The sequence below is a fragment of the Emys orbicularis genome, chromosome 1 (assembly GCF_028017835.1).
Source record: "Emys orbicularis isolate rEmyOrb1 chromosome 1, rEmyOrb1.hap1, whole genome shotgun sequence".
NCBI lineage: Eukaryota > Metazoa > Chordata > Testudines > Emydidae > Emys > Emys orbicularis.
Genome location: NC_088683.1, coordinates 168,315,971 through 168,339,478, shown reverse-complemented (window position 1 = coordinate 168,339,478; position 23,508 = coordinate 168,315,971). Strand labels below are relative to the sequence as shown.

Here is a 23,508-nt window from a genome sequence, read left to right as displayed (position 1 = left end):
CGAAAATGGTGCAAAGAATGCCCAACATAAAAGTGGAAGAACAAAGATCAGTCAGAGCAAGAATTTATAGTGACACTGTCAAGAATTGTAGGCTCAAAATTTGACTCTCTCCCTCACCTTATCTGTTTGTGAAGTCCATGTAATTCTGTATGTTCCTCCCCCTCTAAACAAATATATTCTTTAATATAAACAGAAACCCAGGTCTCATAAGAAGCTATGAAATAGTAAAACAGAGTGAGCACATGACAAGAGGGGAAAACAAACATTTTAATATCAAACTTCCAGTGAGTTATTGCAATGTTGCTGCTGCTGCTGAAGAAACTACCTACTACTGGTGCTGGCTATTTGTATTATTTAGAAGCCATTCTGTAAACATTGTGGATGGTTGATTAATATGCTGTATCAATGCCGACACATCCAATAAATATTCTGATAATTCTGCAGGCTTTTTAGGTTGTGCTTCCTGGACTGATCCAGTGGTTTTAGGACATCCCCTTTAGATTCCTGATTAGGACTTTGGAAGAGGTATCCCCAGATTACTTCAATCAAAGAAGCACAATATGAAACATATTTGGTTGTTCTAGATACCCAATACAACTTTGGAACAACCAAAGAAAGGCTGTTCCCAAACAATCTTTCCCAGGTTTCACACAGTACTCTGGATGGTGAGAAAGGACTTTGGGAACTGAATCAGTGCTGTATGAATATTCATGCAGTGCAGACAATTAATAAAGCTAATAATTTAAGTACTAGTGAGTCTTGTAGTTTTGATTTAAGGAGCACCCTAGTAATCTGAGACAAATTACAAGGTCAAGAGGAACCATCCCTACAGGAAGATATAAAAGTGGTCAGAATTAGTCCATTCCAACTTACTGCCACTCACAGTCATCTGTCTCCATGGCCAAGCAACTGAGATCACATGTGGGAACAGTAACCATACAGTTTGCCTGTAGCTTCATTTTATAGCTCTGACAGAGAATGATTTGGTTATGCTACAGCAAAACACGATATAGATGTCATGGGGCTCCTCTCCACCGATTGTGCTAAGTTTCTGAAGGACAAACGAAAGACAGGAATGCATCTATCTGATTCTTAATAATGACATCCTGTGGATGCAAGTTGTGTGGCAAGTAATGGGCCAGAGACATCTCCCAGGCGTCCACAAAGAACACAGCAATTCCTGAGAACATCTTCCTCATGATTGTGTCAAGCTGAAGGGAATACCAGTCACTGTTGAAGAGACTCACTTCTGGCCCAAGCTCCTGAACATTGGCTGTTCTGATGACCACCAGAGTTTTGGGGCTGCGATCCAGCAGTAGAATGATGGACCTGCGAATGTTCCTCAGTCTTCGGATGTACACCTCCACAGGGAAGGTGCTGAAGTGGGACCATATGGTTATGGCTATCACAGTGTTTCTTCCGCCTACAATGCCATTTAGCTCATTGGCAATGTAGTGTAGCTCGCTACTGAAGACAGTGGTAAAGCGAATGGGTGGCCCATGACAGCGGAACTTCAGCAGGACATTGTGCTTCAGGTCCACGGACATAAAAGGACCTACGTTTTTAGGACTCCCAAGGTTAAATTCCACTAGATCTGAAACACAAGAAGAATAAAGATTTCCTCTCCTGCCATCTTTTACTATCCATAAATCATTTGGACAGTATGAAAGTTCTGCTAGAAAAGAGTGTTTGAATAGAATACTAAATGCAGTTAAAAAACTCAAATGTTTGCTACCTGAGCACTGAAACATATACCTACTAAGATTGGCATCTCTCTAAAGCTGAAATGCAAAAAGCAAAATCTTTGATTAACTTCAGATAAATTCTTTTCCCCCCACCACCTTATAAATAAAGGGATTTTCTGAGCAGATTCTTTCCATCATAAATACCCCACCGCATAAAGTGCCAGCAGAAAGCCTTCTCTGCCAACTTTTAACCTCCACTTAATTTAATTAGCACTTCAGAAGCTAAGTCAACTGTATTAAAATGATTTTCACCCTTTATCTAAATAAAATTGATTCCTTTATGCAGTTATGATGGTTAATTCAATTACTGGCTACTAAATTATGCCATCTAATAAGGAAGGTCAAAATTCTGAGTGAAATGAAAGAAGAAAGAGTCCAACACTGACCAACAATAATCGAAAAAGTTACATTACTGCAGGGGTGGGCAAACTTTTTGGCCTGAGGGCCACACTGGGGTTGCAAAACTGGATGGAGGGCCGGGTAGGGAAGGCTGTGCCTTCCCAAACATCCTGGCCCCTGCCCCCTCCTACTTCCCGCCCCCTGACTGCCCCCCTCAGAGCCCCCGACCCATCCAACCCTTGTCCCCTAACTGCCCCTTCCTGGGACCCCACCCCCTATCCAACCCCCCTGCTCCCTTTCCCCTGACTGCCCCAACCCCATCCACACCCCCACCCCCTGACAGGCCCCCTGGAGCCCCCCGCCTATCCAACCTCCCCGTCCCGACTGCCCCCCGCCCCAGAACCTCCGCCCCATTCAACCGCCCCCTGCTCCCTGAGTGCCCCCCCCAGGACTCCCCGCCCCTTATACAACCCCCCGGCCCCAGCCCACTTACCACGCCGAGCAGAGCATGCAGAGCAACATGTCTGGCTGCCGCGCCGGCCGGAGCCAGACACCCTGCTGCTCTGCTCGGCAGGAGCGCACAGCTCCACTGCCCAGAGCGCTGCCCGTGCGGGGGTGTAGCTCTGCGGGGGAGGGAGGGACAGCGGGGGAGGAGCCGGAAGCTAGCCTCCCCGGCCAGGAGCTCAGGGACCAGGCAGGATCCGATCCGCGGGCTGTAGTTTGCCCACCTCTGTATTACTGGGACATTGCAATTGCTACCATGTATATGTATATATATTTCTTACTATATGTTCCATTCTATGCATCTGATGAAGTGGGCTGTAGTCCACGAAAGTTTATGCTCAAATAAATTTGTTAGTCTCTAAGGTGCCACAAGTACTCCTGTTCTTTTTGCGGATACAGACTAACACGGCTGCTACTCTGAAACATGTCTTATATAAACTACATCATGCCCCCTGGCGGTTGTATATTAACATGCTCACTTATCTCAAAGTAATAGAAAGGTCTTGACTGACGTAAGCAGAACACACTCCACGGTGCCAGTTTTGAGGGTGTATTGCATATATATTTGTTCACTGGGATTTGGCCCCATATATTTCCAATCTTTACTAAGGAATTTGGATGACTCTTCCTGTCAATGGCTATTTATTGAAAATCCATTTGCCATCCATCCTTCTTTATTTCTTCCATTATTTTGATATTAGGATATAAAATCACTATGGAGTGAGAGACGTAAAGACTTTTTGAAAGCCATCTGCACAAAGCAAAAAAATAAATTACCGGGAACAAATGTGGTCAGATATTCAAACCACTGTCTTATTGTAGAATCGCCAAAGAAGTGGACTACTTTTCCTTGTAAGCATTCACTAATATCAGCTGTCTTGTTAAAATGTCGGATCCAACGTGTTCTTGGCCTCCACTCGTCTTGGTAATAGTAACCCAAAGGGAAAACAGCTGGGCCCTGAGATCTGTCCAGATTGGCTGATTCTGGAAGAGGAAAATTATTCCAGATTAATACACAATTATAAAAATAATGTCTGTAATTTTCATGGAAGTATATCCAACCGAGCAAAAGCATCAACCCTTATCCTAATGCAAAGTAGCATGACAAAGCAAACACCCCAATCTAACACTTTTTTTACCTCCTTCTGCAACAAAAGACAGTTATAGGCATCTCTACCAGCTTCATCTACAGTTAAGGTTACTTAAGCATACTTCACATTATAAGACCCCATTGTAAATTGCTTGTAACTTTGGGGGGAGGGATAGCTCAGTGGTTTGAGCATTGGCCTGCTAAACCCAGGGTTGTGAGTTCAATCCTTGAGGGGGCCACTTAGGGATCTGGGGCAAAATCAGTACTTGGTCCTGCTAGTGAAGGCAGGGGGCTGGACTTGATGACCTTTCAAGGTCCCTTCCAGTTCTAGGAGATAGGATATCTCCAAAAAAATTTGCCATCCTTTAATGGTTCAGGATGAAATGTCCCATGCAAGCTGTCTGCCTGAGGCTGGATTTTTTTTTTATGTTTCAGCAAAAATGGTTCAGCTGTTTCTGAGACCAAGATTAGGGAAGAATACATAGTTTCCCCCATGTTTAAAAAAAGAAAAAATCGTACAACCATTTAGTTGATAGGCTCTAGAATCTCCATGCTTTGGAGAAAGGAACTAAAATCTGGATGAGGGGGGTTACCTTTGTCAGAGATGTGCCATTAAAAATTATCAGGCCAAAACTGGCCAAGTTATAAGCCTTTGAAAAATCTCAAATTTGCACATGTGCAGCAGAGACTTGTTTGAGTTTGGCAGCTAAATTCTCCCAAGATACCGTTCCTCGCTGAGCAAGCCCCATCCTGGAGCTGCAGGGATGGAGCTGCAATTGCTCCTCCCAGCTGTCGTGGGTCGCTGTGGTACCAAGCATCAGAACCGAGGGCAGGGAACCTGTCTCTCCTGTGTTCTCAGAGGTCCCGCTGCTGGCTCCCAGTTAGCACGGAGAAGGAAGCAGCCTAACTCAAATACAAAATGGACGGGGAGACTGGGACAAGGAGCTGCTGGGATGGGGAAGGAGAGACTGAAGGGAACAGGAGCAAACAGGGTCAAGATTGGAGGGGGGAACAAGGGCAGAAAGGTCTGTGCCCACTACAGCACACTCCCCTCCAGAGTGGAATGGAACAGAAGATTCCCCGTCTCACCATTTCTCCGCTGTCAACAAACACCTGTGAAACCCACTGGGCAAAGTCTCTCTCTCATCCCCCATTACTGGCTGGCAGGGTCACAGCTAAGGAGGGGGCCCAGATTACTGTCCCACCCGCACCAAATTTGAGAGGTGCTGCAACCTGGTACATGAGGTCTCAGATTGGATCACAAATTCATTCCAATTGCCTTTCACCCCAAAGCACCTTTGTGGCTGGCCCATATAAAGGATGACAACCTAATATTGCTGTCAGTTACTCCATTAGTTTAAGTGGCAGAGGTCACTTGTGCAGTGGACATAAGGTTCCAAACCTGAAGACCCAAGAAGGTGTCAATATTATGCCACATGATAGTACTGTTTTTTCAGTTTGCTTTTTCCAAAAAACTAGGAAGTTACATATAAAAACTGTTAAAACAACATTAAAGTTGTGAAGTCAAGCACTCAAAAGTTAGGAAATACTAACATTAAAGTTGCAAGGGCAACCTTAATTCAGCCCTCATGTGTGTATATATTACGTTGCAGTCTTTAATTACATGATCACATAGTATTCTTTCCACAGGACCCTTGCCTCAGTCAGCACACAAGATGAACTATACTTCCAGATGAATAAAGGTTGTGTAGTGAAGGAAGAGGTTGTCTGTAGGATCCCTGTATGATGCTGGCAGACCAGGTGCCAGCTCATATCTAGGCCCCGAGGCCTCATTGAATACTGACAAACATATAGCTGGAAACCAATCTGGCTTACCTGTGTGTGAGTGCTATTAAAATAGATAGAGTTATAAGAATGTGTTTAGACTTCATGGAATCCTTGTAGGATGCTGCATGTATTACAATTAATTGTAATATCTGCACGTTATAAAGTAACATTTAAATGTTGGCTCTATAACCATAAAAATGTTTGCTAAGGCTTTGTCTACACCGGAACTTCGTCGGCAAAACGTTTGTTGTTCGGGGTGTTAAACACACCCCCAAACAACAAAAGTGTTACTCACGAACAGCGCCGGTGTGAAGAGCGCTTTGTCAGCAAGAGCGCTCTCCTGCCATCAAAGCTGCTGCTGCTCATTGGGGGTGGAATTTTTTTGTTGTCAGGAGAGCTCTCTCCTGCCGACAAACAGCAACTATACTGCGCACCTTTTAGTGGCACGGCTGTAGCGGCACAGCCGTGTCACTAAAAGCTGCATAGTGTAGACATAGCCTCAGATTGTAAAATTAGTCCAAGGAGAAGCATTACCAAGTTTGAAATGCTAGTTCACCACAAGAGGTGTTATCTTCTCCCTGACAAAAGATGGTCTACAGACATCAGACAAATCATTGTGGACAAAAGACTTTGTAGATTGCTTCCCCACACCCCTGAAGAGGGTACATGCACAAGCCCACATCCCATCACAGTTTGAATGCTGGAGGAAGGAAATAAAATGCCTGTTAAGGATAAATTGTTATGCCTATGCTGCTTGAACTCTGAGGGTGAGGATTTCTAAGCATAAGCAAGGAGTCCCCAACTGTTTAGCTTGGGTTAGCCCAAAAGGACACAGAGTTACTTATTAGAGAAGTTTCTATTATCTTTTGAAATCTAAGATAAACTTACACACAGACAAATGAGTTAATCTACTTTAATCTTGTAAATACCTCTCATATGATTTTCCCTAGTAATAAGCCTTTAGTGAGTTTATTACAGGGGTGGCTACAAGTGTTGTCCTTGGTTTGCAATCTAAATACAGCTGAGCTGGGGTAAACGACTGGTTCTTTGGGACTCGGAGTAGTCAGATTACTGATTTGATTTGTAGTGTAAGCGACCATCTATCACAAAATTCCAGCTTGCTTGGGTGCCAAGATAGACTGGAATGCCCAAGGGGACTGTCTGTGACACCATGGTAAGACTGTTATACAAGTTCATACTTGTTAATGGGTTGGCGAAATCTAATTATAGAACATACAACCAGACTGGGGGTTTTGCCCTGCCTCTTGACAGTCTGCCCTGAGGTTGGCACTCACAGTCGTGAGCCACTCCAGACAGCGTGACATTTCCTTCATTCATTGCAGAAGTTGGAAGATGCACAGCGAATGAAGCAAGGAATTGCAGGAAGAGAAGGATGGTCTCATGATTGAGTCAGTTTTATCCCTGCCCTGGAGGCTTCTAACCCTGCCTTTGCCACAGAGGTCCAATTTGATGCTCATCATATCACCTAAACCAAATTTTTCACAGATGGTCACTAACTGTGTGTTCCTCATTTTCTAGTGCCCAGCTTGAGACCCTGGGTCTGAGTATTTGCAACTGAAGTCAATGGGAGCTGTGCAGGGAACGTATTTCAGGGGTGGCCAAACTGTGGCTCATGAGCCGCATGCAGCTCTTTTACAGTTATAGTGCAGCTCTCAGAGCCCTCCGTCCCCCCAACTTCCCCATTCTCTGCCTACCAGCCTGTTTGGGGGAGCTTCTGCCCGCAGGAAGGGAGGTCTCAGGGCTTCAGCCCCACAGGAGGTGCCCCAGTCTGTCCTCCCCCATTAGACCTTATGAGCCCCTGTCTGTGACCCCCCGCAGCTCCACGCGGTCTGTCTCCATATCCCCCATCTCCTGATCTGGCCCAACAGGTGCTGTGAAGAAGGCACTGCAGGCTCTCTCTTTTCCCTAGCTGGCCAGAGAGTGGCTGCTCTGTTCTAGCACCATAGCGCCCTCTGGTGGACAAAAGGCAGAACGGCAGCAACTTACTGGCAGAAACTATTTTCGGGGGCGGGGGGCAATGAAAATATGCACGGCACATTAAATATGCACGTGCGCAGTGGTGCAGAATTCCCCCAGAAGGAACAAACCCTAGTAAGAGACAGTTTGTGACAGAAGAGTGTACGATCAACTGATGACTCTGTTCCTAGACAACGCCTCTTTAAACAAAAGCTCACTGTTGTAATGGTTGTTTAGTTTCTACATTTATATGGCAAGGATTTGTAAACCTGTTAATACTTCCTAAATAAATAGTTTTTTAAAAAAGAGCTTTACCATCTAATTGTATTCAATGAATAAATTTAAAAAATATATATTTTTGCCAAATAGCTGGGAAAACAGTCTCCAGTATTATTTAATCATGCCTGTTTTCCTTTCTATTGATTTCACTATGATTTACAAAACAATAATATTAAAAACAAACAAACAAACAAACAAAAAAACACTTTACCTGTAAATCCTAAGAGTTCTACAGTCACTGAATCGGGGCCACTGGGAAGTATTGGCACTTTGATATTCACATCACTTGAAGAACAATAAGAAAAATATAAATGTAATAAAGCAATGCTGGATATTTCAAGTTCATTTTTAGCATCAGTTTCTCCTAACTCATGTGCACACACTGCATATGTGATACGTTTTTTATTTTTAAGGCGCACTCTACTTTCTAGCACTCCAATCAATAAGTATTAATCTTCTTGAGACAACTCTCTTAATCCCACTTAGCCAAAGATTTAACATTTTGGTAGTCCTAGGATATTAGATTTTACTTTATAAACCTATTTTTACTTGCACAAAGCCAGCGGGGTACATCACTTGTAGCAATCAGAAGTCTGTACAAGACACTAGGGGAGCTACCGCATAGATTCCATGGAGTCCTTAAGCCATGATGGGTTTTTCCTGGCTGAGACGCACACATTCTTGTATTGGGAAGGCAGAGCCATAGATGCTACACAGTGACCTCCAGTTCTACTACAGGAATAATCCATAATTGAAGGCTGTCATGCACCCATTTTCTGTCATTTCAGAGCATGGTGATTGAGAAGGAGTGAAGAGCACAACAGGCAATCAATTTAGCAATAACATGCTGATTTTCTAAGGAAAAATTACTGTGACTGAAACCACCCTTGTAGTCACCCACTACTGTAATAATTTTTATACAAAATATGCTTTGTGAGGTATCATATGAAAACTAACAACACTGATCATCAATATTCTTGTGTAATGTATGTACCAAATGCATATTTAGAGTTATGAACAAACTGAAATGATGACTGAAATAAATGGCGCAATCACACACACACACAAAAAATAAAAAATAAAACCAACCACCACCACAGGTGGCAGTAACACTCCAGTGTCAGCAGACAAGCCTAGTACTGATTTCAGGGCACAGAGACTCAACTACCTCTCTCCTAGTTTCTTCAGTTTAAGACTGAAGCATGCGGGCTGGGCAGCGTGGGGAAAACCTTTGCTGCTACTGCTTAAGCGGTATGTGTTTCTGCAAATAAAGAGATGATTTCGATCTCCAGGAACGTCAATCCAGCACCTTTCATCAACATTACAACTAACTTGTTGCTTGATCTCTTGTCAACATAAAGACACAGATATAACTTAAGTAACGACCATTAAAAAAAAATAGTGTGCGCGCTTATGCATATATTTATGAACATACATACGTTTGGAAAAAGAGACTCTCAGAAGGTGTCAGAAGGCCCTTTTGATATCCTCCCTTGGCATGGTTGATTCTGCTGGCACAGGACAGTTTTCTCGGCTTGTAGCAGAACCATGGCTCACCAGTGTAGAGGTCTGTGAAGTTACAGACAGGAAGATCTCCAGGCAAACACACATTGCATACAGTGGTTTCTGAAGTACTACCAGACCTGAATAAGCTTTTAAAGTAGACTCTGTCTGGCCTTTCTTCCCGTAAGCGCTGCAGGACTTGTATCCCTTCACTAGGGTGGACCAGAGACATAGATACTCTGACCTCCCCTGGCCAAAGTAGAGTGAAAAAGACTTTGTAAAACCCGTTCTGATCATCTACAACCCTTCCCGTTGCTCCAGCTTTCAGTAGAGGAGAGTGAATTCTCGCCTGTATGTAGTCTCCACCATACTGTTTTGGTTTGCCTTGAAAATCCTTCATGTGGACACGCACCTCTAACTGATCTCCCACCTTGAAGCGCACATTGGAATTCACGATCACAAAATTGCTGTGGGCAGGATCAGTGCTTCTTATAAATGGGATTTTGCCTACAGGGGGATTTGGCCACTGTATAGCAGCAAATAAGGATTCCTCTTCAGCTTGTTCTCTTTTGGACAAAGTTTGATGTTCATAATCACAGTAGTGCTTTTGGGTAGTTTTAGTTGTTGGCGACAAAGACTGTTGGTCACTGGTCTCTTTTATCCAATTTAACGCCGAGACAGTGTTGTGATCCAAATGCTGCAAAGGAAGAAGACTATTAGAAAATGGGCTATTAACATTACAAGTGACCAATGTCTTGTCAGGATATAAAACCATAAAAACTGTGCTTTGTTGTTGGATAGTGTAGGTCGGGGTGGGCAAACTATGGCCCGCGGGCTGGATCCGGCCCCTCAGGGCTTTGAATGCGGCCCGCGGGATTGCCCCCCGTGACACCGCGGGCCCAGCACCGCTCTCAGAAGCATGGTTAATTTCAGGTGCTAAACTCTCCAAAAACTTGCCAATAATGACAGCACTGTGAAGGCAGCGAGTTGCTTCGCAGTTTCCATGAATAAATGTCCCAAAGCTGTATCTAAAGGCCCTGAGACATAGGCCACTTGAAGGAAAGATTAGTTGACCTCCTGTGGAGCCTTTAAGGAAGGGTTGGGGAGGAATTACAGTGTGGGAGAAATCCCCTCATGTACAAATGAAAATCTGTAGTTGACTACTCAGGTAAACACCCAATACAGGGCTGATGAACAGAAACGTTTGAAAAAGATCCTTTAAAATTTCAGTATGCTTCCAAGCAGATGAAACTTCAGCTCTGTTCTAAAGCTCATAACCCTGTTTCAACTATAATTCCTGGTGCCCAGGCACCATGGGCCCGGCTCCAGCACTGTCTGATGCCAGGACCCTGCATCCAGCACCCAAACTCCATCCCAGAGCCCGCACCCCCACCACCTTCCCACACACCCTCTCCTGCCCCAAACTCCCTCCCAGAGTCTGCACCCCAGCCCTCTGGGCTCCCTCCCAGAGCCTACACCCAAACTCCCTCCCAGAGCCTACACCCCTCACCCCCTCCTGCACCCCCACCCCCTGCCACAGCTCAGAGCCTGCACCCAGCACCCAAACTCCATCCCAGAGCCTGCACCCCAGACCTCCTCCCCCACCCAAATACCCTCCCAGAGCCTTAGGCAGGTGGGTGGCGGAGTTTGGGGAGGCAGGTTCTGGGCACCACCAAAATTTCTATAAACCTGCAGCCCCTGCATCTGGATGCTTCATTGTTGCAAACCAGCATTCATCACTATAACATTAAAAGCAACAAATTGCAATGGGGAAAAAAAAGGTCCAAATGGAAGAGACCAATTCTGAAGAACAGTGAAGAAGAGTAAACACTCTACTCCTCCCTTCAAGAGATTTTATCCCCATGAAAATATAGACGACACTATATGAAACTAAGAACGTCCAACCCTATAGCACAGTCTTCTTATTTTTATAGTATCATATCCTTTGTACCTTGTGCCTACTCACTGCTTGCTTAGACAGGGAACAGGTCATTTCTGACAATCCAGCGCATGGTTGATGCTATGTAAATAAGTTTTTCTAAATGTTGAAGACAATGCTAAAAAACTAACACCCGATAGAAAAAACAAACATTCTAGAGCTGGTTGGCTGTCTTGGATGTTTGGCAACTGACGGCTTGATGTAAAGAACATAATTGCCACACTGGGTCAAACCAATGGTCTATCTAGCTTCTGATAGTGGCCAGTGCCAGATGCTTCAGAACACAGCAATATTGAGTTATCCATCCCCTGTTGTCCAGTCCCAGCTTCTGGAAGTCAGAGGTTTAGGGACACTTGGAGCATGGGAGTTGCATCCCTGACTATCTGAGCTAACAGCTAATGATAGACCTAGTGAAGGGTTAAAATCCATGTGCATTTTATATAACAACCTGATATATGGATTGTGCCAGCTCTTTTCCAGACCCAAAATCCAGAGTATGGTCAAGAGACCAGAGGCCAAGCAAATAGTGATTAGCTAAGAGAAAGCAGAATAAACAAGATAACATTGTCTTTGCTAAGATATGCTTGGTCAGTAGAAATGCCAGATGTTGAAGCAATAACTGAATAATTATGTTTCATCCAATGTTTCAAATTGAACAAAGGATCCCTGTTCCTATTGTGTTTGTTTCTCCTGTAGGGAAACATTCTTCTCACAGATCCAACCTTGAGTTTATAAAAACATGTCAGTATAAGATATGGCATCCTTCCACCTCCCCTTCCCAGAGACCAATGCCTTGCCTTAAGACACACAGAAGACAATCTTTATTGTCATATACTTTCACTGTTTCTTTGCTTTAACCCCTAGGAATGTACCTGTTGGACAATCAAAGGAGTTGCTCCATTCCTATGGACCCCAAATCAGAATTCATCATATATATTTATTTTATCAAAGTATTAATTAAATGTTAACTTGCTAACTCGAGACCATGGGCGGAGACATTATGTAACCTGTTAACCATTGGCTAACGTGCTATCTTGTCTTGCTGCCTATCCCGGGGTGTGGAACTGCCTACCCCGTCACTTTCCCCCGCCCATGGAAAATCTATATATTCTATTGTAATCAATTGATGACAGTGTCTCTGAGCCTAATAAGCCAGGTGACACTCCGCCAGCGCTGTGTGTAATAAACTCCTATGCTTCATCTCTACATGGTGTGGATTTATGTCCTTCACCTAGCCTCCATGAACGTATCAAATTTTTTTCCTAACCCAGTTATACTGTTGACCGTCACAACATCACATAAAGACTTGCCTAATTTGTGATGATAGATAAGGCAACTTCCTGGACTAACCTTACTGAATTACGTTTAAGTATCTTAGGAGTTTGTTGTTTGAAGGACTGATCACCTGCTACAACTCTTGTTGAAGTTGGGAGTGATCTCTGGTAAGCTTATTAGCATGAATGTAGGTTCTTTCATTGTTTTAATATGTTTTCTCTCTAGTGCTTTTACCTTAAGAATAAATTTGCTTGCTTGGAAAGAGCTGTGTGGTAACATAACTGTGAGCAATTACTGTCTCTGAGAAGAAGGCAAAGCAGGCCTCCTAAGGCAGTCTGACTTGCTGGGGAATTCACAGTGTAGGCAGGGAACAGTGTAGCCTGGAAAAATCCTGGTCAGGAGGGGGAGAGAGGTGATGGCTGGGGATGCTGGAAGCCTGGGAGTGGGTGCCTTTGCTGGAGCAGAAAGGGGGAATATGGGTGCAGTTGCCCTGAACTATGATAGATGTTAAAAACGAGGAGCAGGAAAATAAGTAGCAGCACTGTTTAAGACTCTGCACTGCAATATAATGGACTCAGACAACAGAAACTTTTGTACTTTATTCTCATCCTTGCAAGAATTGTTATGTTTAATTATGCTTTAAGTTTCACTTTGCACATCCAGGGCAGGGATTTGCACATATCTAAAACGGCTAGCACATTATTAAGTGTTATATAAAGAAATACCTGCTTCATTACATTAGTCCTATTGGATGATTATTTCCCTACACACAAACAAAACCAAAAAGTCTGCAAAAGAAACTGATGCCAAAGGAGATATGCACTTATTCTTGAAAAGTAAAACACTTTTGGACAGAATCATATTAATATCTTGGCACAATATTTAACCCAAATGGTACAATGGCCCCAACACTATGGTAAAGATTCTAGCTTTGATTGTCCAGATCCCTGGAAGTAGTTAGGCTAAGTACACATTTATCTCCAAATGGGCAAGACGAAACTCTGTTTTAATATCTCTCTCCATGAAATAGAAAACCTGATTCCACACCAAACATTCCGCTTATAGGGCTAAGGAAGCTATTTTGGATTTTTCAAAGGGATTTCAGCTCTGAATCAATGGAATGACAGCAGAACTCCTTAAGCTTAGGCATGACCACATTGCACAGTGTCATTTTAGCATCCCTGGAGAGAAATCCCGACCAGAAACACTGTGACCTGATCTACCCATGGGGCTTTCATCAGTGCCTACGCTCTTGTGTATCTGTCAAGGTGGCTGTGTGACTACTCAGGTGGCATTTCTATTGTAACGAAGAAGAGCTGCAGCACACAAGCGCCATCTGTACAGCCAACTGAGCCTCCTGTATGCCAACAATACTAAATACGGTATTCGTTAAGTGTTGCAGATACATACTGGCATTAGTCAGCCTGTGGTAACAATCAGTGCACTATGCATTAAAGCTGAGAATACTGCACACGGAAGAAAGGCATGTTGTCCTTGTTCACCAAGGACCACCATAAGCCTCTAGTATGCAGTGTCCTGGATGCCTTACCGCAGTTTTTAAGTCACTACTTTTAGACTTCAGGTTTGTTAGACACTTCTTTCAGAGAAACTCCAGTCTGACTCAAGAGTAGATCAGTATCCCACAGAAAATTTTCCTCCTCTGCTGCAAGAGCTCTTCAAAGGCAAGTAACCTGAACTGACCACAGTGATGACTCAAATGCTTATATTTTCCTCTCCTCACCACACCACAAAGTAGCAGCATTAGATGTCCCTAAAACACCAATTATCTGAGTGGGAATAGCCATTATCCTTCCCTAGCATTTGCACCAGCTATGAAAAAGGAATGTTAATGTAGTTATCTTGTTATGTTTTCAGCTCTGTCTCACTCCACATACCAATGAATCAGGTTTACCAGAAGGAATCAGTCATCTCTCGTCCATGCAGAAGAGTTCTGCCCCCCCGACACCCCATTCTCCACAAAATCTTTTTCAACAAGCGTAGGAAGGTTTGTTATTAATTTATATATAGTGCCCAGGTGGACTTGATTTAATAGAGAACGTATTGCAGAATCCCTGCATCAAAACTTTCACAATCTAATTCATACAGATACAATACTTGGCCCAACAGATCAAGTGACAGAGAAGCACAGATGGTCATTGAGGAAAGCAATATATAACAGGAAGACATTACAAAAAGTGTTCTCATAGATACACAGGAAATTGGGAGATAGGTGCCCCACTATGTGTGGATCCCAAGGACATGCCTAGCCAATCCTGAAGTGGCACTGTTGGTCCAAGTACAATTTGTTATGTAAATATTTGTTTGCCTGCTATAAACAAGTCACCTCGTTGATGCAACAGCCTAATGCTCCGCAGAAGACCGTTAAGAATATTCTGTTATTCTGTTATATCTTCAAGAACCGCATCACATCTGTTACTATAATGCAGCACTCAACCATGGACCTCAATATGGGAGCAGCTCAGCCTTAAGAAACAAATAGTCTATCAAACACCTGATGGGCAGCTCAAGGACTTCGCTAAAAAGCTAGCTGAAAGAGTTCAAAGAGAAGTGACGTTTCTTAGCACGAGACTATTAAACAGTAAGTGGCTTGCATCTGCATCCACATTTTAAACAGTAATCAGTGGGAAAGGAGACTTCCAGAATAAACTGCATTTGGACTACATCTGATTCTCAAAAAGATCCCTCAAACCAGATAGTTTCTGAGAGCATTAGTCATTTGAAGAATATCAACATATAAACCTGTACTAAACTGACTGGGAAGCTATGCCCCAAAAAAAGAAACAATGCAGCAGCACATGCATTTAGAGAAGTCAAGGACAATAAAAGAATCAGAACCGTTTGAATGTATGTGATATTGCAGTAATTTAATAGCGACATATAACTTGGTTGGGGAATGTGGGATTTATACAATGTGATTTATATATGAGAACATACCTCCTCCCCAAAATATATTTGTGAATTTGACTCCCTAAAAATAAGAGTCAGAGCATATATTTCTAGGACAAGTAATGAAAAATTAAATGTGTTGCCAGAGACAAGAACACCCCAATATCCTACTGTAAATGAAAAATCGGTAAGAGATAGCAACAGGAAACAAAAAGAAGAAACAAAGAAGGATCACCACTTTTCACTAAGAGCAAATGCCATAGGAAAGGTACTTTACGCTCCCAAGACAGTCTGCCTAACCCACTATGTTGTAAAAATCAGTGGTGATGTCAAATTCCTATTTGGTAGGTAACAGAACTAGTTGTGAAGAACAACAAAGGAAATCTATGGTGTCCTACTCAATGTCAGATTGGGTACTAAGTGTCCAGTTAAAGATAATACTTGAATTAGATGTTGTGACGTTGTACTCTATATGACTTTATGAAAGTCTGCTGATGAGTGTGAACATAATGTAACTAAAACATGCTTCATGAAAAAGATCTCTTGTAAGGTATCATTACAAAGCTTATAATCTACTGAGTGTGGTCATCCTATTCTATAAATGTAACACTTGTATCTGAAACTAGAAATATGAAATATAACTTTGAGGGCCTACTGTAATTATGCAAGGTGTGGACCATTAATGGTGGTTTGGAATCTTGATGGTTCCCATCAACGAGGACAATTGACTGTAAATGGCTCTGTTTTACTTGTAAGTCTTCCTGTATACGTGTGTGTCACCTGAACTGGAATCCATCTTTAACCTGGTGCTTTTCCATTGAGAAGGAGGGATGGGAACCCAGAGGGACAAAGGATTCCCGCATTATGCAAAAAATATACAAGTGGGTGGAACAGAACAAAGGGACAGACATCATGAGAAATCCCCTAGCTACCACCTGAGCTGGAACAAGGGCTGTACCAGGGGAAAGGACTGTGCCCAGACTAGGAAGGCGTCTAGTCTGTGAAAGAAACTTATTGAAAACATCTCTGACAGTGAGATTTTATCTGTAATTCAGTTTTATTACTGTATTAGGCTTAGATTTGCATGTTTAATTTAATTTTACTTGGTAATTCACTTTGTTCTGTCTGTTAATACTTGGAACCTCTTAAATCCTACTTTCTGTATTTAATAAAATCACTTTTTACTTATTAATTTACCCAGAGTATGTATTAATACCTGGGGGGAGCAAACAGCTGTGCACATCTCTCTATCAGTGCTATAGAGGAAGAAGAATTTATGAGTTTACCCTATATAAGCTTTATACAGGGTAAAATGGATTTGTTTGGGGTTTGGACCCCATTGGGAGTTGGGCATCTGAGTGTTAAAGACAGGAACACGACTTAAGTGCCTTTCAGTTAAGTCTGCAGCTTTGGGGCACATGGTTCAGACCCTGGGTCTGTGTTGGAGCAGACTGGCATGTCTGGCTCAACAAGACTGGGTGCTGGAGTCCCAAGCTGGCAGGGAAAGCAGAGGCAGAAGCAGTGATGAGCTGCCAAAATCTTAGGAACCGGTTCCCTACCAGGTCTTCGGCGGCACGGCTCCAGCAGGTGAAGGACCCGCCGCCAAAGACCCGGTAGGGAACCGCCCGGTGAGTACACCCCCCACCCATGTCCTGCCCCCGACTGCCCCCCCTCAGAAACCGCCCCGGCCCCGACTCCAGCCGTGCGGCGCTGCCCGGCTCCGGCCTGACCCCAGGCCCTGGCCCTGACTCCGGCTACGCAGCCCGGGCCCCAGCCCGGAGCTGCGCCACGCGGCTGGGATCCAGGGTCAGGGCCTGGCCCAGTGCCGCGCGGCCGGGGCCTGGGGTTGGGCAGCGCCGCTCGGCCGGAGTCGGGGCCGGGGCCCGGGCCGCGCGGCCGGAGTCGGGGCCAGGGCCTGGGATCGGGCCGGAGCCAGGCAGCGCCGCACAGCCGGAGTCGGGGCCGGGGCCGGGGCTGGGCCGGAGCCGGGCAGCGCCGCGCCTGGAGCCCTCCTCGCACCCCGCCCCCACCCCAGCTCACCTGCAGGAAGCCGTGCTTCCCGCGAAGCAGGGGAGGTAGAGGAGAAGCCGGGGGAAGCGTCAGGGGAGGAGGCGGAGCTAGGTGAGCTGGGGCCGGGGACAGGGCAGGGAGCTGCCAGAGATTTTGTTAAATTTAAAAGCCCTTTTAGAACCGGGACAACCGGTTCTAAAAGGGCTTCTAAATTTAACAACAGGTTCCCGCGAACCGGTGGGAACCAGCTCCAGCTCACCACTGGGCAGAAATAGTCTTGGCACATCAGTTGGCAGTTCCCAAGGGGGTTTCTGGGATCCAACCCGTCACAGATGTATTCAGCATTTAGAAACAGCTGTTAGTATATCTCTCCAACAAGATTTGACTTTAGCACAATCAACTGAAACAGTGTTAATTTCTAAGAGCCCTTCTTAAAGGTGTGTCACTGCCCACTATATGCAGTGCTTAGTAGAGCATTACAGAATCCACAGAATGCAAGCCGAAAGGCTCGTTTTTTATTTTTCCAGCCGTTTTTGGGGAAGTTGCCAAATGCAATCATCGAAATATCTATGAAAACAGGAAGACATCTGCCTTGTTCAGAGTCAAGATTAGGCTGCACAGTATCTAATTACGAAAGGCAGTGCAGCCTCCCTAGCCAGAAACTTTAAACATGTCTACTCAAAGAGAGCTCTAATATGTGCTGACTTTCAAAGCTGGAATACTTCAAAAACTTTTTATGATGCTGTTTTTATTCCCCATATGTAACAAAATGTCTCCCAAGATTTGATGCTCAAAAGCATCCACCAAGCGGCAAGCAACAAAATGTTTGCAACACAAAAATTCTAATGTAAAACAAAATGAACATATAACTTCAGAAATATAGCAAACATTTATTGCAAGACGCTGTTCAGTTTATGTTTCCTTAGAAGAGTACTACATATTCAGCAGATTTGAATAAAAGTTGAATAAGCATTTCCAATTATACCCGACTAACAGTTATTTAATATAAAAATTTCATTTTTCTTCAGCGCCAGAAGCCTAAATTTCAATTTGCTGGATGATTAATACTTTCTATCCCTAACGCACACACACACAAACCCTTTTGTTGTAGCAGTTCTACTCAGTGAAATTAATGTATCTGGATAGCTGTGTATGGAACAATGGAGGATGGGAGAAAGAGGTGATGAGATGGACTGAACTTGCTGGGGATAACTGATAAACATTACTATGAAGCAATTCTGGATGAAAGGAGATTGGTCTACTCTTCTGTTTACATCGTAACCACTGTCCCATTGGTCTTTCCATTGACCTACACCTTAAACAAGAACAACGCAAAACACAAACTTTCACTGGTAATATGATTTTAGTATGAGCTACACAAGGACCTTTTTGGACATCGGTCACACACAAAAAAAGAGGCTTAGTGTGGGGGGAGAGGTTTCTGTGTGGGGTAATCTGGGTGCAGGCGACTCAGTGGGAGATCTGGATGTACAGGGCCTCGTTGGGGGGTTTTGGGTGCCGGGGCAATGGGACTCTGCGGGGGATCCAGGTGAAGGTGGCTGGGGTTCAGCGGGGAGGAGGTCTGGGTGTGGAGAGATGGGGTTCAGTGGGGGGGTTGGGTGCTGGGGGCTCAGTGGGGGAGGTCTGGGTGCTGGGTGAGTGGGCTTGATGGGGTGGGGGTCCAGGTGCAGCTGGTTGGGGCTTAGTGGGGTGGGGGTCGGGGGGGGGGGGGCTGATCAGGGGGGTCCAGATGTAGGAGGATAAGGCTTGTCAGGATGAAGGTTTGATGGGACTGCTTAATGGGGGAACCCCAGCTGCTGCCGAGGGGACACCACATACCGGGCTCCTGCTTCCCCCCACGATTCCCCTATCCCCTTGTCTTCCCCATCTCATCCCCCTCCCCCACTTCCCCATGCCCCTCCCTTCACTTCCACATTCTCCTCCCCCATTCTCCTCCCCCTACCTTCCCCACTGCCTCTTCCCCCCCACCCCCCTTCCTTCATTCCCCCCCACCCCTTACCCAGCCCCACAGCCAGCAGTCACTGTTGCACAGAAAACAGGAAGGCTCCCAGCACGCAAAAAGGGATCACAACTGGCACTAGGACCCAGGAGGCGGCGTTCAGCTGCAAAGCCAGTGGAGCAGAGATGTGGCTCGCCTCTGTTTCAGGGGGGCAATCCCCCCCAAAAAACTGCACACATGGTCGTGTCCCATCCCCCACACAGTTTCCCTTTGCTTCCCTGCTGTTTTCTGCAGGGAAGCACAGGAAGCAGGAGAAGGGGCGTTTTCCCGCAGAATTCCCACGAGTAGCATAAGCTAAACCTGTTACTCAACCTGTTACGCAACCTCTTCCACTGTTAAAGAAAACTGCTTGACTCACCTCTAACTGACGGAAGTTGTAGACCAACACCAGAATAGCCAACACTGCCAGGATCATGCAGAAAACCTGTAGTCTACAGAAACTGGGCCACATTGTCCACTCATGTCTTTCTCAATCATGTTAGATACTGTCATGATTTCCATATCCCACAGGCACCAATATCATCGTGTTTCAGTATTACACAAGAGATTCCGTTGACTTCTGCTTCATTAGTCTCTTCCTGTGAATGCATTTACAAGGATTTTAATAAGTCCCTAGATGTATTCGAGAGAGTTGGGTTTAACATTGAATTAGGAAGAAAGGAGAAAGGGAAAAATAGATTAGATAATATATTTTATGGCACTATTATTTTACCTAGACAGTACTCACAGTTATGTCACTACATTACTCCCTTCAGTGTTTAGACTCACCACCTTACCATAAAATCAAATTTGGCCACCTATTCTTAATAGCATTACCCATGGAAGAGAATTGCATGATCTCTTGCCTGTAACTTTAAGTTAAATTACATCACCTGCTCTCTGCACTCTGACATGCTTTCAGTGCAGTAGCAGAAAGCAATTTAAATGGACATGAGCAAACAAGGCTCCAAGCTACATCCCACAGTTTGCTTAAAAGTAAATACTGTGCAACATTCCTGAAGGATGCTTTCTATATATTTTCTAAACAAAACAAAGAGACACTTGATTGCTTTGATCCTGAAATCTTTTTTAAAAATACAAAGGTATAATACACATACATGTATAATTGAAATGGTATATATAGCAGGCACACACAAATGATAGTCATACAATAAATTGATAAGAGATTTATGATTCTATATATTTATCATGCACCTTTGAGTGTATTCTTCCATCCCAACCACCTGAGAAACTTCAAAGGACTGCTTTAAAAAAAAAAAAGAGTCTCTTAGAGAAATGTCCCCCCCAAAAGTTGTCGCCATTTGAGGCCCAATACAGTTAACGTTCAACCCTGGGCCAATGCTGGCTTTTATACACATAAATACATGTATAAGGTCCCATACCTTTCACCATCGGAGGGATAGAAACAAATGCATTATTATACCACGGAAAAGAGGATATTTCCAACATTCTGATGGATGAAAAAGTACCCACTTCCAGTCGTTGAAGGGACCAAGTTTTGGTTGCAGCCTCTTGCATTGAGCTTTTATTCAGGGAAGCATGACAGCTTTCACAAATATGACTCAGCTAGTGTCTAATCCCATTTTATAAGGACAAGGTCCATATGTGCAGTGGGTGTGAATTGGAAGAAGAAGCCACTGCTGCCACCCATTTAATTAGGGCTTCAAGATTTATCTTCTGTTCTATCCCACTCATCATTCCAGGAACAAGCATATATATTCGTTGTTATAAGGATACACAGACAGATTTGCATACATCTTGTGTGCTGGCAGGTTTCCTCATTTGCACACAGAATAAAACCCTGCAAGACGCTGCAAGTAAATCTCAACATCTGCAATAGCTGGAAGCACCTTGCAAGGGAAACTGGGATGAAACTGACAGGCACTCAAGTGCACCTGCTAAAATGCATAGGCTTATAAATGGCAAGTCTGAGCTGAGCAAGAGCTGAGCTCCAGAAGTGGTACAGACCCAGAAGGACCCTAAACACACAACCTCCAACCCCACTCACTCCAGCACCCTGCTACTCTCCTGGTACCTCATCATGCACCTTACCAGCTCACCCACTGTCACCCCCACACACCTCTCCTATCCTGCACTCCCAGCCCTCCCAGCACAGCTCGTCTCCCCAATACCAGCCAGTCTCCCCCATGACGGCCCGCTAATCCCAACACCAGCCCCCCTGAACCCCACTAGCCCAGTCCCCCTAAGCCCTGAAGCCACCCAACAGCCTCACCCCAAGACCTCTACATCCCCGCTCCCAGCACGCAGAGTGGTAACAGGGGGGCCCTTCCTAGAGTCTCGGCCGCAAAGGGAGGCTGCGCTGGACCCCTGCCCCGCTCACTCACCGGCCCCAAGTCCCGGGGTCCCAGCCAGCGCCTTCCCCTGCCCGCACCCCCGCGCTCCACTGCCCGTGCCCGGCCCTTGCGCGGCGGAAAAAAACATGGGTTGGGGCCGGCCGGAGGAAGGAACTGGGCGGGACTGACCCCGGGAAGGAGGCAGCTGCGGAAAGCGCGTCAGCATCCCCTGAACCCACCTCTCCCCCTCGTATTACTCCGCGCCACACAGCCCCCCGCACCTTGTGCAGCCCCCGGGCCCACCATAGTGCGCTCCCTCGCGCATCGCTCCGCCTCCGCCCCCGCGCCGACAGCTCCTGCGCGTTGCACGGGCCGGGCTATAGTTGGTTTCCACTTGCATCCGCGCGCTGCCGCTGGGCTCGGTATGGCTGCACCCGCCGCTGCACGCTCGCCGCTGAATCTTCTCCCCTCCGCGTCGTGCATCTGTCCCCATCCGCTTGCGTTCTGCACCGGGCATCCTCTTTCCGCTACATTGCATTCATAGCCCCTGGCTGCCAGTCCTGGCTCCATCTGCCCTTCCTTCGAGGGTTCTCCAACAGCCACGAAAAGCGCTTTTCAGGGGCCCTGGAAAGCTGTTTCTGTCACAAGAGCGTAGGCTGGATCAGAGATCACTGTCATCTGCCGCTACGTGCAGCCCTTTAGGATTTCTTTAAATCTCAACCAGGAATAAAAACAAGCCCATTTCTGAACCCTGCAGGGCTGCTTCATGTATTTCTTTCCCATATGTTTCTGTGCTGCGAATTCAACTACAATGAAATACGCAGATGCAACAGAAACTGGATATTCCTATGACGTTTAGCTAACATACATCCACACTTGTAGTTCCAAATTTGCAAAGTGACCTGGGAGGGCGGGGAGCTGTAACTAAGGCAGGGAGGTTTGGTAAATGGGAATTCCTACATGCTAGAATAGAAAATGAAGAACACAGTTACATAACAGGAGAGGAATGTAAGTAAACAGCTAAAAACGACCCTCTTAAGGCAAAAATAACAAGGAGTCCAGTGGCACCTTAAAGACTAACAGATTTATTTGGGCAGAAAGCTTTCATGGGTAAAAAACCTCACTTCTTCAGGTTTTTTACCCACGAAAGCTTATGCCCAAATAAATCTATTAGTCTTGAAGGTGCCACCGGACTCCTTGTTTTTGTGGATACAGACTAACACGGCTACCCCCTGATACTTGACCTCTTAAGGCAAGTTGATTTTAACTTTTCTATCTCCCTAGTAGTCTCATTCAATTGTTTTTTTCATTTAATAACCAAGCAGGAGCTGAAGTCTCAGGGTCAGATTTTCAAAAGAGCTCAAAGCCACAGTTTCAGGTTCTCAGCATTCACAATTCAGGCCAGATTCTCCAAAACTGTTCAGCACTCAGTAGCTGGCATTCTGACACTTCAAAACTTGGCCATAAGAATCAATGTGAGGAATTATTTTTAAAACAGTCATTTATTTAGGTGCCTAAATGGGAGCTAAAACTCATCTGAAAATCTGACTGCAACTGACACTGAACACTTTTTGAAAATTTCGCCTTGTGAGAGAATTATAAAAGAGAACCGTAGTGTGAGAACATTTGAGAGCCACCACCCTATTGTGCCGTCCTCAGTATCCATTTCCTGTTGAAGTGATATTGTAAACAAGCACTTCTTTCTCCCCCTCAAAAAAGCATTTTTATTATTAATTTCCACACATCCAGTTTTTTCCCCTGTAATAAGCATATTCAGCTTACAATATGAAACCACACCAGAATAAACTGAGGGAAGCATTAACATTTGTTTTGTTGAC

General features: G+C 44.9%; 1 protein-coding gene across 1 annotated transcript; it reads right to left on the bottom strand.

Moving 5' to 3' along the window:
- Nucleotides 1-249: 249 nt before the first annotated feature.
- Nucleotides 250-20,621, bottom strand: NXPE3 (neurexophilin and PC-esterase domain family member 3). Its single transcript, XM_065400946.1, has 6 exons — nt 20,571-20,621; nt 19,735-19,954; nt 9,162-9,922; nt 7,934-8,007; nt 3,366-3,572; nt 250-1,594 (listed from the first exon to the last, which is right to left on the bottom strand). The coding sequence occupies exons 2-6, from the start codon at nt 19,825-19,827 to the stop codon at nt 1,044-1,046; spliced, it is 1,686 nt and encodes a 561-aa protein (XP_065257018.1). The 5' UTR covers nt 19,828-19,954; nt 20,571-20,621; the 3' UTR covers nt 250-1,043.
- Nucleotides 20,622-23,508: the final 2,887 nt, after the last annotated feature.